Genomic DNA, 17,321 nt, shown 5'->3' with positions numbered 1-17,321 from the left:
ATGTAGAAAGTTTGAACACGAAGAACTTATTGTTTTTCTCTTGACCAGAGGTGACTTCTGCTATCTGGTAACAGTATTTTTTATTCATTTTAATCTATAAAAAATCAGTTGATAGCTCAAAAATCAATTTTCTTTCACAAGATTAAATTTCACATAGAGATCAAAATGAATGAAGTTACCAGATAGTACATGCAAAATTATTTGAGAGAATTCCTTTTCAAATAGGATTTTAGTAAAAACATTAATATCGATTTTATAAAAAATCCTGATGTGATTGGGGAAAATGAAGGTCATTTTCAAAATCAGCACATCAAATAACATATAAATCAACAATAACTTCGCTTGTATTTTTCGAAAAGTTCAATTTTGCAGGCTTGTGTATTTAGTTAAAATTATGTTTTGCATGGAACTATCTCTGAATGAATGAATTTTATAACGGTGTGCAAAAATTTCTCAATTAACTTAAAAAGATCTTGTGATATGGTAATAATACGCAAAAAGTAAAATTGACATGAAGGGTCGAAACTTGGGACCTCTCTCCTGATTGAAACTACCCGCTATGTTTTAAGGGTCTGAAATGCGAATCTGTCCAAGGAAAAAAAATTAATGTTTATTCAGAGAGTTTTTTGGTGTCTGATTTCGTAACTTAAAATATTGTCTGCACTTATTAATTTGATCTGAGGTCATCTCAAAGCATTGAGTCCTAGAACATGAAGATCCGGTCCTTAGATCAAAAATTACTCAGGGTGGTGCCTTTAATTTTTGCGACTGTACATCGAAAATTAGAATGTTCCTTTCAAATAAAATAACATCAATGTTTCATGAGTGCACATTCGGATTTGAAGATTTAGTCAAAGTAATAAATTACGTATTAATGGCTAGTTAAAATATTAGTAATACTTAATTCCTATTAACACTATAACATGCGTCCTCAGGGAATTTATTTAGCTGGAATGCCATTAACTTGGAGATTGAGTAAGCAAAAATGTGTAGCATTTAGTTTAATGGAGTCTGAATTTATATCATTAATAGATTCAATTGAAGACAAAACAAATAGACATAAAATATCAGTTTATTAGAAATATGCTAGAAGAAAATTTGTTTTAAGTATGTCAGTAGCAACCACAGAAAACTTGCTTACAAAACCTTAGATTAAAGGAAAATTACAGTATTTTATCGATACAGTTTATAATGGAGCTGTATGAGACAAATAGCTTAAATTTTAAGTTGTAAACTTTAATCTTTCACAGATAAGAAAGTTATCAGAAAGATTAATCCAGTGGGAAAAAAGAAGCCAGTAAGAGATATGACGTCAATGTCTCAAGCATTATAAAAAGATGCATTTTTTCCAGATCAGAGAGTGTAGCAGGCAGTCACTCTGAATCTCTGGTATGAGAGATCTTGAAGATGTGTCATATACTGCAACGACCTTGTAAATATGTTAAAATTTATAGTAATGATTTTAGCATTTAGTTTCATTTAAAAGTTAAATAAATGTTAGTTCAAATCATGGCCTTAATTTCAATACGCAACTTTGCTATGCAGTATAAAATCTATAGTTTTGTTACTTCTAGCATGCTAATTCTTACTACTGCTCTTAGTTTACTTCATAGTTCTCTTACATTTTAAAGGAAACTTGTTAAATTTGAGATTTCTCCAGTTTAAAAATGTTTTGAGAAATATATGCTTAAAATGTCTAAAAACTGCTCGTAGTTACAGATATGTTTTATTTGGTGAGTTACACATAAATATTTTTACCACATTCTGCATCCTTAGGTGAGCCACACACTGAGAGAATGGGCAGAAAGCAAGAGGCAGTGAATTCCCATTTGTTACAGGGTGCGTAGCCAGTTTTTCAATCAAAAAACCTTTTAAGTACTTTTCAAGCACTCAAAAAATACTTTTAATCACATTCCAAAAAAAAAAAATCATAATTAGGATCTGTGCAGGAATAAAAAATATTTTTTCTATTGTTTAAAGTACTTAATTTATAAACATAAAATCAATAACATTATTTTAAAAACTTGACATAATCATGATGATATAACTAGTTTCTGATAAATATTGCAGAGAAAATTGTGAAAAAAACGAATTTTTTGTAATTTAGAATAACAATCGATAAGACAAAAAAAATCTCTTTTTAAAAGATAGAAAATTAAGCACTTTTTACAAACACCGAATAAAAAAAAGCACCTTTAAGGGCTTTTAAAAAACGCAAATCAAAATTAAGCAGTGCATATTACCTCTGCGCATCCGACCAGTATAGAGACTCACCAGCTTCCCGCTTGCCTTACAGCTATTATACAGTGATAAAATTTTCCGACCTGAGAATAAAGCCTTAGAAAAAAGATCTGTGTTCTATTTTTCCTATAGCAACGAACAATTTATATTTAACTACAAAAGAGTAAAATTAAGAAACACAAACATGAAAAAATGAGTTTATTCCCTTTTTTGTTGAAAAATAACAAATCGATTTTAACAGGTCCTGAGCTATACAAAAAGAGGAAAATAGCACAAAATAATTATATATTTTAGCAGTACAACAGAATAATGTCATGATTATTTTAATTTTTTTCAACTAAAACATTAATAAAGTTTAGAAATAAACATTTATCATTGTTGAAACATTAAACACAATTGTACTATTAGTTTAGTTAACAAATAATTGCAGTAACTTTCTATTTTTTATTACAGGGTTTGATCAGAACTTTTTAAACTGTACAGTATTATTCAACAAGAAATATCAAAAACTGAAATTTGTAATAAACATTGACAATAATTTTTCTAAATTAGAATTCGCAAAACTTATTTTTGCATAATATGTGTTAAAGAATTTTTTAACAAATATACTATTTAACAATTAGGTATTTTAGTTGTTTAGTATAAAATTGATATTATACCACTTTTGTTATATTCTGAAATTGGTGGTATGAATCAAAATAGTTTTTCATGAAATCAACATGGGTAAAATTTTTTTAGGTCTATGACATTTTAAATGTCACATAGTATCGATAAAACTTACATTTTTAAAACTTATGATGAAGATAAGGATTTAAATCAAGAAAATGGAACAAGTAATTTAAAGTTTGTTTTTGAGTTATATGAATTTAAGATATCACATCAATTAGGTATGGTATATAATCTTTTTTTTTTTCTTCAGAAAATGCAGAAGAAGTTTAAACATTTTTATGAACACCTCTGCATTTTTAAACATGTAAATCTCGCATTTTCTGAGAACTCTTAAGCTTAAAAACAAAAATTAGGTTTTTTAATTTTAGCCAATTCAATATTCAATAAATATTCTAACATAAAAAATAGCAATTTTTCTTTTGCATCAACCTAACAGAATTAACAAAACATGATTTAAGTGATACTTTCTGTAAAATTTAAAATAAGAACAAACTTATTTAACTAGCACAGCACCATTTGTACATCTATATTTAAAGATATAAATATATTGGTCAAAGACACATAATATATGCATGTGTAAGAATATAGATACACATATATAAATAAAAGAACTATAGAATTTCATGTTACACAAAAGCAAATACAATTTCAGTTTGATTTAAAATCTATACATTTGAAAATCTTCAGAATTCTCAACAACTTGATTATGAAAGGTAACATATAACTAATACATAATAAGGAAATAATTATACCAAATTAAATAAACTTAGCTGCATTAGAAATATCTCTGCTTTCAATCTATTTGAGATATACTTCCCAAAAACATCAATGGGGGGAAAAAATACCCAACAAAAAAATTTATCTTTCTGTACTAGAACATATTTTACCCTGAAATTTCTTTTAGTAGTATAAGAATTTATTATTTTTAAATTTAAAAAATTGAGTTTTTGGTAACTTAAAATAATTTGCATAATCAAGTTTTAAGTGTATCCAACTTGCTTAATTTAAAACATGAAATTTTTCTGAGATGTGGGGGGGGGAATGTGTTAAAAATCAGCCCTACTTATATAAAATTAATCACTATTTTGTCTTCTTTTTAATCTTTTTTGCTGTGTAATCTTTTTAATTCATAAAATTGTTTATATACAAATATAAAATAGCCCAATCTTTCATGCAGTAGTCTGGCGATCAATTAACTCAATTTCTACTCATTGTTCTATAAAAATTTACAAGAGTAACTGGTATTTAAAAGTAAGCAATGCATACGTTTTTAACAAAGACATGAAAGCTAAGCAGATGAAAAGTTTAAGGGTCATCTAACTACTTTATCTCCACAAATTAAAAAAAAACATTAATCCATGGCATGAATGGTCAACACATAAGTTTTTTATGCAAGGATAAATTTATAAAAAGGGGGGAATAATAATGTTGTCATCAGCAACTCAGTCAAAATTTGTACCAGCAAGAGCTGTCAGATATTGCTGTAGTTTTCATTATGAGCATATTAAAATAAAATATCATTCAGAACTAACTTATATGCACCTAAAACACACAATTCTCATAATATTTAAGAACTAATCTTAATATGGATGACTAAGTGAAAAAAAAAAGGTCATGTTTATTGGTTGTTTTAAAACTTGGCATTGAGTGTTTCAAGTTTTAATTTTATACACAACCTGGCTTATTGAACCCTTAAAAATATTTATTGACAATAAAACAAATTTATATATATATTTTTTATCAATCAAATTCTTTTTAAATTTCCACTACTGAAACTTACGCGAAAAATATGCGCTATTTACATAAAAATCCTATTATCTGCTTAAAAATAACATGTTATCACTTTTTCATATTTTTTAGCACGTTAAAATAAATGTTATTTAAAACAGTTTTTGCAAGTTTAAAAACAAACATGAAAGTCAATTCTGGCTCCTTTTAGCCTTTATTACTTAAATTATGGTCAACTAAAATATTAAATCATTTTCAAAATAAACCTGTAATTAAATTGTTTTAGCTTTATTTGTACAGTATTTTTTTATAACTTTTACACGAACTATCTTTAGTAACCCCCCACAACTGAAATTGCAAAAAATAACTTGCACTATACCTATATATTAATTTTCTATCGAAAAAAAAACTTGATCATTTTTTACTAGTTTTTCCGAAAAAAAATTTCGTGCTTTAAGGGGTAATTAAGATGTGCCAGAATAAGGAGAAGTAAAAGTGATATTTGACAATGAAAATATATTAAAAAAAATATCAGAGCATTATCTGATTCTATAATAGCTACTATGCTAGAATCTGTTAAAAATTTATTACATTATTTTTATCTACTGAATATGTAAATGAAATAACACATTCGAAAAATCTACACATTTTAACTACTAAGTATGTAAAATAACTATGAATCAGTAGAGATATTTCAACTTCAAGCATAAACAACATTATAATTGTTAAATATCTTGAATTAAAAAATAGAAACTGTAACACAGAAGTTTACAAGATCGTTATTATTTTTTAATAGTTATTGCAGTAAAAGGCCACATCATTAGGCTCCACCAGATAATATCAGAAGTTGATAAAAGTTTTGAATTAAGAAAACTTCAAAAATTTTTTTGCTTACAGTGAAATAAAATGATAAAACAAAAAAGGCATTTTTTTTAGCCTTTAACAGTTACCCATGGGTCAAAATGACCTGAATACACAATAACATTAGGTAGATAGCAATCAAGGATTAAAAATAACATTTATAATTTTAACAAGAGGTTCATATTCACCAATATGTGTGTCTTTAACAAGCGCAATTACAAATATTGAAGAACTAGAAAATAATATGTAGCCTAATTCATACAATTTTTTTTAACACGAGAGGGCAAGAATATATTAATAGGACCAGAGGAGAGAAAAAAAGTAAAGTCATACTTGTGACTAGACTGTCACCCAAACACAGAGAACTTATCCTTTTCTTTGCTAGTCATACTTATAAACTTTTTCACATATATATGATTTTTAAGAAAAAATAACACTTTGGTAGTATTTAAAAACATTTTTTAATTATAAAGAATTTTAATAAAGAATTACAAATTGATAGAATTCCAATTTATGGAAAGATAAATCTTTCAACAGATAACAGATTCTTTGACACCGAATGCATATTTTTCTACTTTCAGTTCATTATAGAATTACAATTTGACTATTTTGGAAAGAAAAATCAGAATATTGATGAGGAGGGAAAAAAAACTGTCATGATAAAAATGAAATCCTACTTTTATGACAGAAATAAGATTTAAAGAAAAAAAGTTCAAATTGAATTTTTCAAAATAAATTGTCATAACCATTATAAATTTGTTCTAAGAATTTTTTTCGTATGTTTGTTAAGGCCCACACAAGGCATATGATTTATAATGTGTGTAATATGCATTCTTGTTTTTTGTAAAAAATAAAACAGCTTCAGTTAAAATATATCCCTGTGGAGAAACAATAAATTTTTAAATGTGAAAAGAAAGTTTTCAATAAATATGTCACAATGTTCTCCCCCTTTAATATTGTGGTGAAATAAATAAGTAACAATTTAAAAAATGAATCAATTGATTAGATCTTACTATATCATAATCTAAGGAATAATTTTTAATATTCTGCAAACACAATTTTTATGAATAGTTACCAACCCACCAAGAGTATAAAAATGTTAAAGAATATTATCAAAAATTTTTTTTATTTACAAGAAACATAAATATAATTTCAAAATTATAATTCAAAATTAGTTTATAATTTAATAATTATAATAATTTCAAAATTAGTACTTCCTCAGTTTTTACAATAATGTGACTATTATAGATATTTTATATCATAATTTAATCAAAGAATTGTTGATGTAAAAAGTAAGTGATAAACACAAATCTTTAACCAACGCATCTTCGAAATAAATAAATATTCAGTTGTCATGTCTAGTCAAGTATTTGTAAAATAAAATAAAAAAAATCTAAAATTAATAAAACTTAACACAATATTTTCACTTGTATCACATAAATTAAAAAATAACTTTTATTTCTAGTAGAGTCTACATCTGGAACAATGGTCACCAATGATTTTTTTCAATACATGTTATTTGATATGCAGTAACAGGCTAACTTTCCAGAAGTTTGGAAATTTTCGAAAAATATTTTTTATTTTTTCCCCTCGAAAAAATCTATTGGTACATTCCAAAATAAAAAATTTTGTTCATTCATAATAACAGCTGAAATGTTCAAAATTCATTTAACCTCCTTTAGCCAATTTTCTTTTAAAGCAAAACTTTAGCCAAATTTCATTTAAAAAATTTTCAAAATAAAATAAAATTATAAATTTTCTTCAGCTGAAATGAAGTAAGTTTTGTTTGCTATAAAACTGTAATTACTCGTAATCAATATGCAAGCTTTTTTCAGGGGGCTTTGGTCATAAAGGTTATTTTATAGTTTGAGATTTGAAAACTTTTTGGACAATTGTGACAATTCTGAAAATCTGTACATACATGAAAGGAGTCGTGTTTTTATTTTCAGTAAATAAAATTGAGTCTATGAAATATTAAAGATGTTGTATAATCTGAACCATGTTTCATTTCAGTTTAGGCATTTTTTATAAAATTAAAGTTTTTTTACAATGTTTTATAATGATTTCGATTAAAAAGAAAGTCAGAGAAATTCTAGAAACAACAATAGTGTTTTAATAAAATTGCAGAGTGGAAGAGAAAAAAGGCGTGAAGAAGGATTTTTTAAATTCCCATGCATTGGAGGTATTGAAAGTTATACTGTATTTTTGTAATAGAAAATACAAAACTGATTGCATTTGCGGGTTTATAAAATATTGTTCTAAACATTTTTGAGTGGAATTTCAGATTGAAATCACTGACCAAGGTAAATAAGTAACAAAAACATCAGCTGACAACCAAAATGATTCTAGGAGCTCATTTTCTGTTCATATTTATTTGTCAATCTACGCTCAGCACCAATTTCAATGTTGCAAGTAAATTGACAAGAGTATTTGGCAGTTATTAACTGCTTTAGTTTTAATACTGTTTGATCAGTTAAAGATTACATGAAAAAGACAATGCATGCATAGCTTAATCTTTTTTTTAAACATCTATTTTTCTAAGAAGAAGAAATAATTTTTTGTTTTATATTAATCCTTTCACCATGTTTAAAGAAAAATCCAAGAAACAGGTGACTAGAACAGACAGCGGTGAGGTATAACTTTTGGACCACAATAGGACAAAATGTTTATACATGAGTAATATTTGATATACCAAAAAATTCTGTTCCTATGTAAAGTGAAAGAGAATAACATAATTCTCATTTCATACCTTTGATAATATTTATTGTATAGTATAATTGAGTAGCTCTGATCCAAAACTTTATAACTCCAGTTTTACAGAAACTTGGGAAAATTGATAATAAACTTTATTACAAATGCATGTCAAATAGAATTTAAAAAAAAAAAATATTAAGACTTTGAAAATAAAAAATTAAAAAAAAGAGTGTGAAATAACTTGCTTGAAATGATGATATATTTAACTTTTTATTGTTTTTAGTTAAAATTGTGGTAAGATTTTAAAACTTAAACTCAATTTCTGTCATTTTTTCAAACTAGCTGACTAACTGTCCAGAAAATTTCAAGCATATAAATTAAACACAATGCACTTTTTGAATTTAACTTTTTATTTCACTCACATATAAATTTTTCTAGAAATGACATTTTAATGAATAAATTAGAATAAGAAATGTAAATTTAATATGGAAAATTTACATTTGATTAAAGCATTAAAATTCCTGATGTTGGAAAACATCAAACTCTCTCTCTCTCCCTCTTTTTTTTTTTGTTGAAAATATAAGAAAAATACTTTATTAAATTAAACTAGAGTTCAAAATATATTTTAATAAATAAATGCAATAATTTACTACTCCTACAATGAACTAAGATTGCTAATTTATGCATGAAAACTTCATGTTCTTAGCAATTACTTTGAATTATCAATCATAAAAAGCTGCATAATATTATGTTTTGAAAAATCATTTATATATTGTAATAAAAACAAAAAGGTAAAACGACATAGTTTTAGAGCTCTTATCGGTCTTAGACAAAAGCTATTGAATTTACATCACTTTGAATTTTTATTATGGCTAATTTTTATTATAGCTAAGAAATTTGACTTCTGTAAGCAGCAAATATTTTTTTCTATATATATTTTATATCAATTATAATAATCACATGAATATTTTTTATATAAGAGTTTCATATTAATAGCTTCCAATGATGATTGAGTAAATATTTTGTTCAACTAGAAAAATAAATACTTCACTCCAATAACATCATTATCGAAATTTAATTTTCAGAAAAACTTGTACACATTTAAATTTTTCGATGTATATTTTGTAATATGTTTTTTTTCTTCCACTAATTATAATTAATTCACATGTAACAAAACATCTTTTTTCTACTATGACTTATCTCAAAATTGCAGATATAATAGATGCAAAATGCAAATTAATTTTAGGAGTTTAATGCATTGTCATGTAATTCTTTAAACATTTTTAAATGTTTTTTATCTTTAAAAAGGTGATAGCAAAACAGAAAACATGAGTGAGAAAAAAAAAATCAAGGTCATACGAATTGAGATTACTCTAGTCTTTCAAAGATGTGTGATTTTCAGTATGTTTACAAAATTCAGTAATTGAGGACATAATGGTTTAAAATGTGCACACAAATACAAATTGCCAAGCTATTTCAGTATTTTTTTGGCACTCTTCTTCTTCATGAGCATGCCACTCTTCTTTTTATTTCTTGGAAACATCTCATTTAAACTTTTTTGATGAAGATTCTACCAAAAAAGGTTGTTTCAACTGATGATCCGCTGTTTCAATCCTGGCATGCTTTGCACCAACAATGCTCTATGCAGTTACACAAAAAGTGCTTTAGGGCACAAAAATTTGTAAGATTATCTTCTTTTCTTAAAAAAATTAAATTTGTTTGATTGGAAATGATAGTCCATTTCTAAGATATCTGGAACTTACGAGTATGACCTTTGCCAATATCATAGTGATTTATAAATATCATTTATGAAAAATATTTTGCTCTACTAGTACAGAACTCAAGTAGTGAATGGCTAACTCCTGCTGCAGTGGTGAATTTATTTCTCTTAAAAATTTGTAAGACGAGAAACAAGTGATAGTTTGAGGGTGCTAGGTAACCCACTTTTTACCACCTGCTATCTAATACAAGAAGGGTCTATTTTTAACTTTAGTTGCTCAAAATGAATTTATCATGCAATTTATTTTATCTAACTACCGAAGTGCACCCATCTAAAATATTTATATTCTATTCCCAGTTTCCAAATTCAGTCTGAAATGGTTTGTTGAACTTAGTTAAGCTTTCACACAATCTCTAAAGTTAAAAACTTTAAATTGGACAGAACTTTTTGATAGACACAATATTTATTTCTTCTTGAAAATAATTTCATTCAATATAATGAAAATAAACTGCATATTAAAATGTTAATAAAAGTAATTCTTTATTAAAATAAAAACTAGAGATATATTACTCCTTTACCTATCATACTGTACTCTAAATGTTGAAAATATTAACCAGAAAACTAGTATTTGTCATCTTCCTCTCATCACAAATGATATGAAACATTAATTCAACAAGTAAAAGTTTCAATTTTCTATATAATATTTAACATAGAAAATAAAGTTATACAGATAAAATGAATTAATTAATTCCAGTTAGTTCAATTCATAAAGATAGATTTTAAAATAATTTTATTAACTATAGTTAAACTGATGATTAAATGAATCTGAATATTATGCATATTAAGCAAAAATAGAAATGCATCAATAAAAAATAAATTATATTAATTCAACAAATATCTACACTCCAAAATGAAATTAAATTTGCAGATAATAGTTAAATTAATTAATAGTTAATATCAAAATACAATAAAAAAAAGTTGAAACAAACAATAAATAAATAAAAAGAATTCTTCCCTACTGATGAATTTATGACTTTGAACTTGGAAGGTAAAACTATATTTTTGAAATAATATCTAAAACACATGTGCATTTAAGTAAATAAAAAAAATTTGTACAATTTCTAAAGGGCATAAGGCAATGAAAATTATAAAAAACTATTTAAATCCAACAACAAATTTGAAACTAACAGTTAAAGCTAGTATTAAAAAATGTTAAATGAGTATCTTCATAAATGGGCACATTCTTTTCTTGTAAAGGTGATACTTACAAATGCACAAGTTGAAGTTATTAATTTTATGCCTATTTAAATTTATCATAGTTTGGTTATTTATATAATTCATAATTGATTAAGGAACAATTTAAGCTTAATTCTATTTCCAAATGCATTTAACATAGATTTTATTTAAAAGTATAATTTTTCATGCAGGTATAAGCTGCTTCAATTTAAAAAGTTCAACATTAAAAAAAATATTTCTTTTGAATTGATAGAATAAGTGAATATTAAGAAAAGAGACTGTCAGAAACTTATTTACATATTTACACTCAGAAATTCAATAAAAATTATTAGAAATTATAGGCTTACATCAGATATGCAATTTAAAAATCAATACATAAATATTTTCAGTTCATGTAATTTTGTAAGTATATAATACTTATATATTTGGAGGAAAAAAACTTCACATTTTGTCAATAATTTTCGCATTATTTACCAAATCATAGTTTTTTAATAAATAGTCAGAGCCACTTACAAATAAGTTGCTGTATAGATCATCATACATCGCATTTTTATATACATTAAAATTTTGCATTTAAATACAAAATTTTTATATTTTAGTATTAGCACAAAAAGAGTATAGCTTATTTAGCATGCCTCTTCGGACGGCTTATGCAAGATTATAGGGTGAGCACCAAATATATATTGAGAAATTCTCATGACATCATATAAAACACAATTAGTTGTATTTGCACAGAAAAACATTAATCAAATTATATCACACAAAATAAAAATGTACAACTTAGTCTAATTTTCATAAACAAATATAAAATTCATAAACAAATACAAAAATGTACATGAAGACCAACTAAAATATACCCAGAAATAGGGTGTTTCTAAAATGCAAAACAGTTTGAAAAATGTTTCTAAAAACATTTTTCAAATTAATGACTTAAAATGATTCTGATTTTGATAAATAATTTATATTTCCCCATTCATATCAAAATCAGTCTTGTGAATAATATCTACAGAATAACAGCATGAGATGTCTACTAATTATGATGAGATTAATTCCAGAAAACATATGAGACTATGTATAATTCATGCTTAATCCTATTAAAAATAGAATAAAATCAAATTTAATTAAGAATCATGAATAGATAAAGTCTAATAAACATAATTACGCACCAGATTTTATCTATATCAATTTTTCTTTTTTTTCTTCGTTTAAATCTTGAATTTAAAAAGACAAAAAGAAATTATATTTTCACTTCTTCTTGAGCATCAAGATTAGCCAATGTCTTTTTAATGCGAAGAGCTGTTAAACGAGCAGCAGAATTGTGATACCAACATTCTTTCATGACTTTAGAAATTACTCGCAAGGCCTAAAATAATGAAAATAACATTGTATTCATTAAAAGAATAGTTATTATTAAATGACAAAAAAAAAATTAGAAGTAGTGTCTAAAACATTTGAATTAATTCACCTCTTTTAAAGCAAGATTTCTTTTTAGGATATATAAAGAGCTGTGTTTTTTTCTAATGTGTTTATTAGAATGCATTAAGTTGTTGATGTGAAGTTCTAACTTAATTTCTGATAAGTTGCTGTTTCATGTTTTCATCTATTTATAGCAAAAATATTTTTCTATTTGCCCAGCTTTGTCAAAATAATGAATCATTTCTCACCACAGACATGACAATTTACTTTTTAGAAGTGATGGGAGCAATGTTATATGGCATTAGTATGAATTGTGTGAATCTGTATTCATCAAAATTAATTGCATTTGAGTTACTCTTTTTTTTACTCATGAATACTGTATCATATTAGTAATTTTTTTGGTTGATGTCTTTAGTTTAAAATTATGTAAGTTTAAAACATCTTATTTCAATTTCAAATAAAATTTTTGTTGAAGGAATACCGCACAGTGAAATTTTCTAAAAATCTATTTATTTATTTCAAGAAAATCAGGTTGTAAGCTCATACTAGAACATTGTCTTAACTCACATTGTTGGATTTCAAATTCGAAGAAATTTTGATATTTGACTAAAGACTATTTTTTTATTTTGGAATTTAATAACCTATTGGCTTAGATATTTCTCCCTAAAATTACATACTATTAAGAGTTATGCATGATATTATAAGAATTTGTCATGTAATTTCTTTTTATGTACATTTTTAACAAAGAACAATCTAAAAATTAGCTGTCCAAAACAACCTGGTAAGCTGGTTACTTCCCAGACAACCTAAAACTGGGTGGGCTTCAAACTGAAGCTGAGGATTGAACCACAGTTCCTCACAATGACGGCTGAATGACTTAACCACTATGCTATCACAGCTCAATGTTTTATTCTTGTTTTAATAAATTAGATTTAAAGGAATTTTGACTTAAACAATTTAGAGATACTTACAATGAGTAATCAATTGAAAAATGTGTATAGTGAAAGGGGAATTTTTACAAAAATTGCCCATAAACATTCTATATTCAGTATGAGTTACAGACTTTAACTTCAAAATGTATAATATGGTAGGATATTTACAGTATTGGAGTGTAGCAGGATATCCATGCAATTGTATTGTACATAATTTTATTGTGGTGCTTAAAAAGGTTTACCTCACATGACATCCATCTATTTGGTATTGGTGGTCTTAATTTGTCATAGCATACAATTTTCCTCATTTCATCAATGCTAGGATCAGATGGTACCATATCATAGTAGGGTAGCTGATACTCATCATGTATACCTAAATAAAAAGAAATAATAAGTTAATAAGTACAGTAAGTGTAGTGAAAATAGTAAAAGTCATACCGAATTATTTTATATTGTCTTTTGCAAAACAGTTATATCACTCTAATGAGTCTAAAAATATGTTGAAATAAGTTCTAATTTTTAAGATACTTTTAAAAAACATAAACATGCCATTATGTAATTAAAAATAATCATTGAAATGTACTATGATATTTTCTGCTTATTTAGGGAAAATTTAATTACTAAATTTTTAATTTCATTAGGTATAATTCATTTAGTAAAAGCATAATAACTTTCATAGACTAGGCACATCATATAGAGTACATTTTTCTGTTGTGACCAAAACAATAACCCAAAAAAACAATATTGTCTTAAAAAAAACTCTTAAAAAGAAAATTTCATCATAAAAATGTATACAAAAAAGAGAAAAAAACAACCTCTATGGACAATTCTGATGAAGATAGAAGAAATACTTCTCGAAAAGAAAAACTGGAGAAAGCCTGTTAAAAAGCTTTGCGTATTGAATTTTTACTGAACAAAACAAGAGCTGTAGATGAGTAAGTATGTAAGTATGAGACGAACTGGTTATCGATTTCGCACTTAAAAGTTATGAAGGAGATTAGTATCTTGCACACAAAAGAGAAGAAGTGCAAATCTTCGATAGAGCAAGAAAAAAATGTTTTCACAGGAGCTACACCCCAAAAGAGAAGGTGCTTCTTCTACTACTGGATATTTAGTCTAAAAGACATCATCACGCAGACTTGGGCGGTAAGGATACAGCAGCAGTAACATTTTTGAAGAGACAGTAATCAAAATCTTGCTTCAGCCTTCCAAAAAGATACCTTGATGAAAAACAAGATAGCAGAAGGCATGGGACAGTCTGGCCGGTAGGGCGCTCGGCCCATGTCCAAGAGTTCGTGGGTTCGATCCCCGCCGGCCGCAGACTCCCCATGTAGTAAATGGTGATTGATGCAAGTTAAATCTGTCGAGTCGCTAAGTCCTGCATATTCCCATAACAAATCAATACCTCTGGGGGTACTGATTAAGGAGTTTCCTTGCCTTGGTTCAAAATTACAAGGCTACGAAGTTGAATTTTAGTAGTCGTATACCCAAAAATTGGGTCGGCTGTTCAACGACGGATATAAAACAAGCCAGCAGCTCGATTGTGATGACTAAAAAGAAATACCATCAAGTTATGGAGAAGGTGATAAATTTCACAAGATATCAAATGTATATTATTGTGAATGAGGTTTTCTGCATTTCAAAAAAAAAGAAAAAGATTATCTTGAAGGCAAACATTGTGGAAAATAAAGAACCCAGTATAAGAGCATAAATTACTATACTCCAATTTGTTTCAATTGAATAAAATTTTACATTATTATATTGTAGAGTCTTTAATCTATTTCAATACAGTACGACCTCGAAAATCCGGACTTCTGAAATCCGGAAATCTCTAAAATCCGGACTCATACGTCCAGTTCCTCAGAAAAAATTTTCAAAAGAAAAAATTTTAAAAAAATCGCTTAAAATAAAAATTTTAATGCAAAACCACAACTATTCTCCAACAATGAAGAAGTAGATGAAGAGGTAGAGGTGGGGTGTGAATGACAGCTCATAGCTGATAAGAGAATTCCAGTCATTCTTATCAGCTCTGTATGGATAACAAAGAATATAAAGGGGAATCCCCCTCCTCCTGAAGGGGAATCACCTTAGAAGGAGGATTTCTTCCATCTCCTTGTTTTTCCCCCTTGTGATGAAAGAAAACTGGTTCTTTCTTAACCTTGAAGCTTAGGAAGCGGGGACAAGTTCTTTCATCCCCCAACAAAAAAAGGATTAGTATCAGCTGGTGCAGTCTAGTCTAGAAGCATCTGTTTCGGTTATAAGTTGAAATTCAGCTCGCGTTTTAAGCCTATATTTTTAGTTTTAATTGCTAATGTTATGTTATCTAAACGATCGATTGCGGGGGAAAATGACGAAAGTTTGATTTTTAATGTCTTTTATTTATTATTTAAAGAGTATATTTATGTTAAAATTGACGTCGGAGGTCTACACACACGTGATTAATCGCGAAATCGGCCTAGCGAATTCGAAACTTCGATAATTCTATCAATTCAAGTAAGGTATCTAAAATCCGGAAATCCGGACCTTCCAAACCCCCCAGCAGTCCGGATTTTCGAGGTTGCACTGTCTAGTGTTTTCTCATTTTTAGGGTGCTATTTTTAATTAATTCAAAACATTAAATGGAAGTAAAGTTTACTGTTCATAATTTACCATTATATATAAACATATATTTTTTTTCTTTACAAATAAAATTTAAAACAAAAAAAATCTCTCTATATATAATCTTTATCATTTGGTTCAGAATGAAAAAAAAAATGATGGATTTATTTACTTTCTAGTTATAAACTATTCCTTACTGGAATCAAAATGGCGAGACAAAAAATATTTTAAAATTTTCCGCATGGTTAAAATATAATTACAAAAAAACTTAAAATTTTAACAATTAAAAGCAATAAAATTTTTACAATTAAAAGCAATAAAATTTTTACAATTAAATTTAGTCAATGCAAGCATTTCAATCATAGTATAAAAATCAATTTAGCTCAATTTGCTTACCTCCAATATCACAGCGACGTCCAATTTCCCAAAGTACTAAACCAAATGCATAAATATCAGCTCTTTTAAAGGAATCAAAATGGTTTGTATTTATTGTTTCATCTAATACCTCTGGAGCTAAATAGCGCTTTGTACCAACTCTCGGATTCGGTGGAATGTCAACAGAGTTTGAGACGGAATCAAATCTTACTGCTAAGCCTAAATCCGCAATAGCACAAGAACCTTTATTTTTTACAAGTATATTTTTACTTTTCAGGTCACGATGAGCAATGGCTGGCTTTCCTGTAATGTAAAAAATAAACAAACTATTGAAGCACAAAAAGTGATAAATTATAAGAGAGTTATTAAAATTATAACATTTTATTTTATTTAGGGTGGGAGTGCTCAACCTGCAGCCCTACAACTGTGAAATGCGTGCCTGCAGGAGCTTCTGAACACAATGAAAAAATGTTTCCTGATAAACAAAAAAACAAAAAAATTTGAATTGCAGGAGCTTCTGAACACAATGAAAAAATGTTTCCTGATAAACAAAAAAAATTTTGAATTGCGTATTAGACTTATCACTTGGTCACATACTCTATTTGCACAGATTCTACTAAAATCTATGCTGTTTCTCAATCACTTTTTCTGCGGTAATTGCTTTGGAATTCCGCAGAATTTTTAAAAATCCAATTCTTTAATGTGATCATTGACAAGTTTGAGTTTAAGATATAGGGACACAGAAAATTCTATAGCAGAAAGTATTGTGCAAAATCTTTGCTTTATCATAATTTAAATAATGCTGAACAGGTGAATAAAGTTAATAAAATGAACAAACGTATAAATAAATT

At 27.0% G+C, this 17,321-nt stretch overlaps 1 protein-coding gene and 1 long non-coding RNA gene across 2 annotated transcripts in view; both read right to left on the bottom strand.

Moving 5' to 3' along the window:
* LOC139427221 (uncharacterized) overlaps positions 1-17,321 on the bottom strand; it is a 423,254-nt gene that overhangs the window by 265,805 nt on the left and 140,128 nt on the right. The window lies entirely within an intron of this gene.
* Positions 2,427-17,321, bottom strand: part of LOC107449500 (TGF-beta receptor type-1 babo) — a 35,234-nt gene continuing 20,339 nt past the window's right edge. Inside the window, exons 7-10 of the mRNA XM_071188165.1 lie at positions 16,492-16,773; positions 13,740-13,870; positions 12,316-12,512; positions 2,427-12,240 (exon numbers count right to left, since the gene is read on the bottom strand). Of these exons, the coding sequence (XP_071044266.1) occupies positions 12,387-12,512; positions 13,740-13,870; positions 16,492-16,773 (539 nt within the window). The 3' untranslated portion in view covers positions 2,427-12,240; positions 12,316-12,386. The remainder of the gene's footprint in view (positions 12,241-12,315; positions 12,513-13,739; positions 13,871-16,491; positions 16,774-17,321) is intronic.

Source organism: Parasteatoda tepidariorum, chromosome X2 (genome assembly GCF_043381705.1).
Source record: "Parasteatoda tepidariorum isolate YZ-2023 chromosome X2, CAS_Ptep_4.0, whole genome shotgun sequence".
NCBI lineage: Eukaryota > Metazoa > Arthropoda > Arachnida > Araneae > Theridiidae > Parasteatoda > Parasteatoda tepidariorum.
The sequence above is the reverse complement of the archived record's forward strand: the minus strand, read 5'-3'. Positions and strand labels throughout refer to the sequence as shown.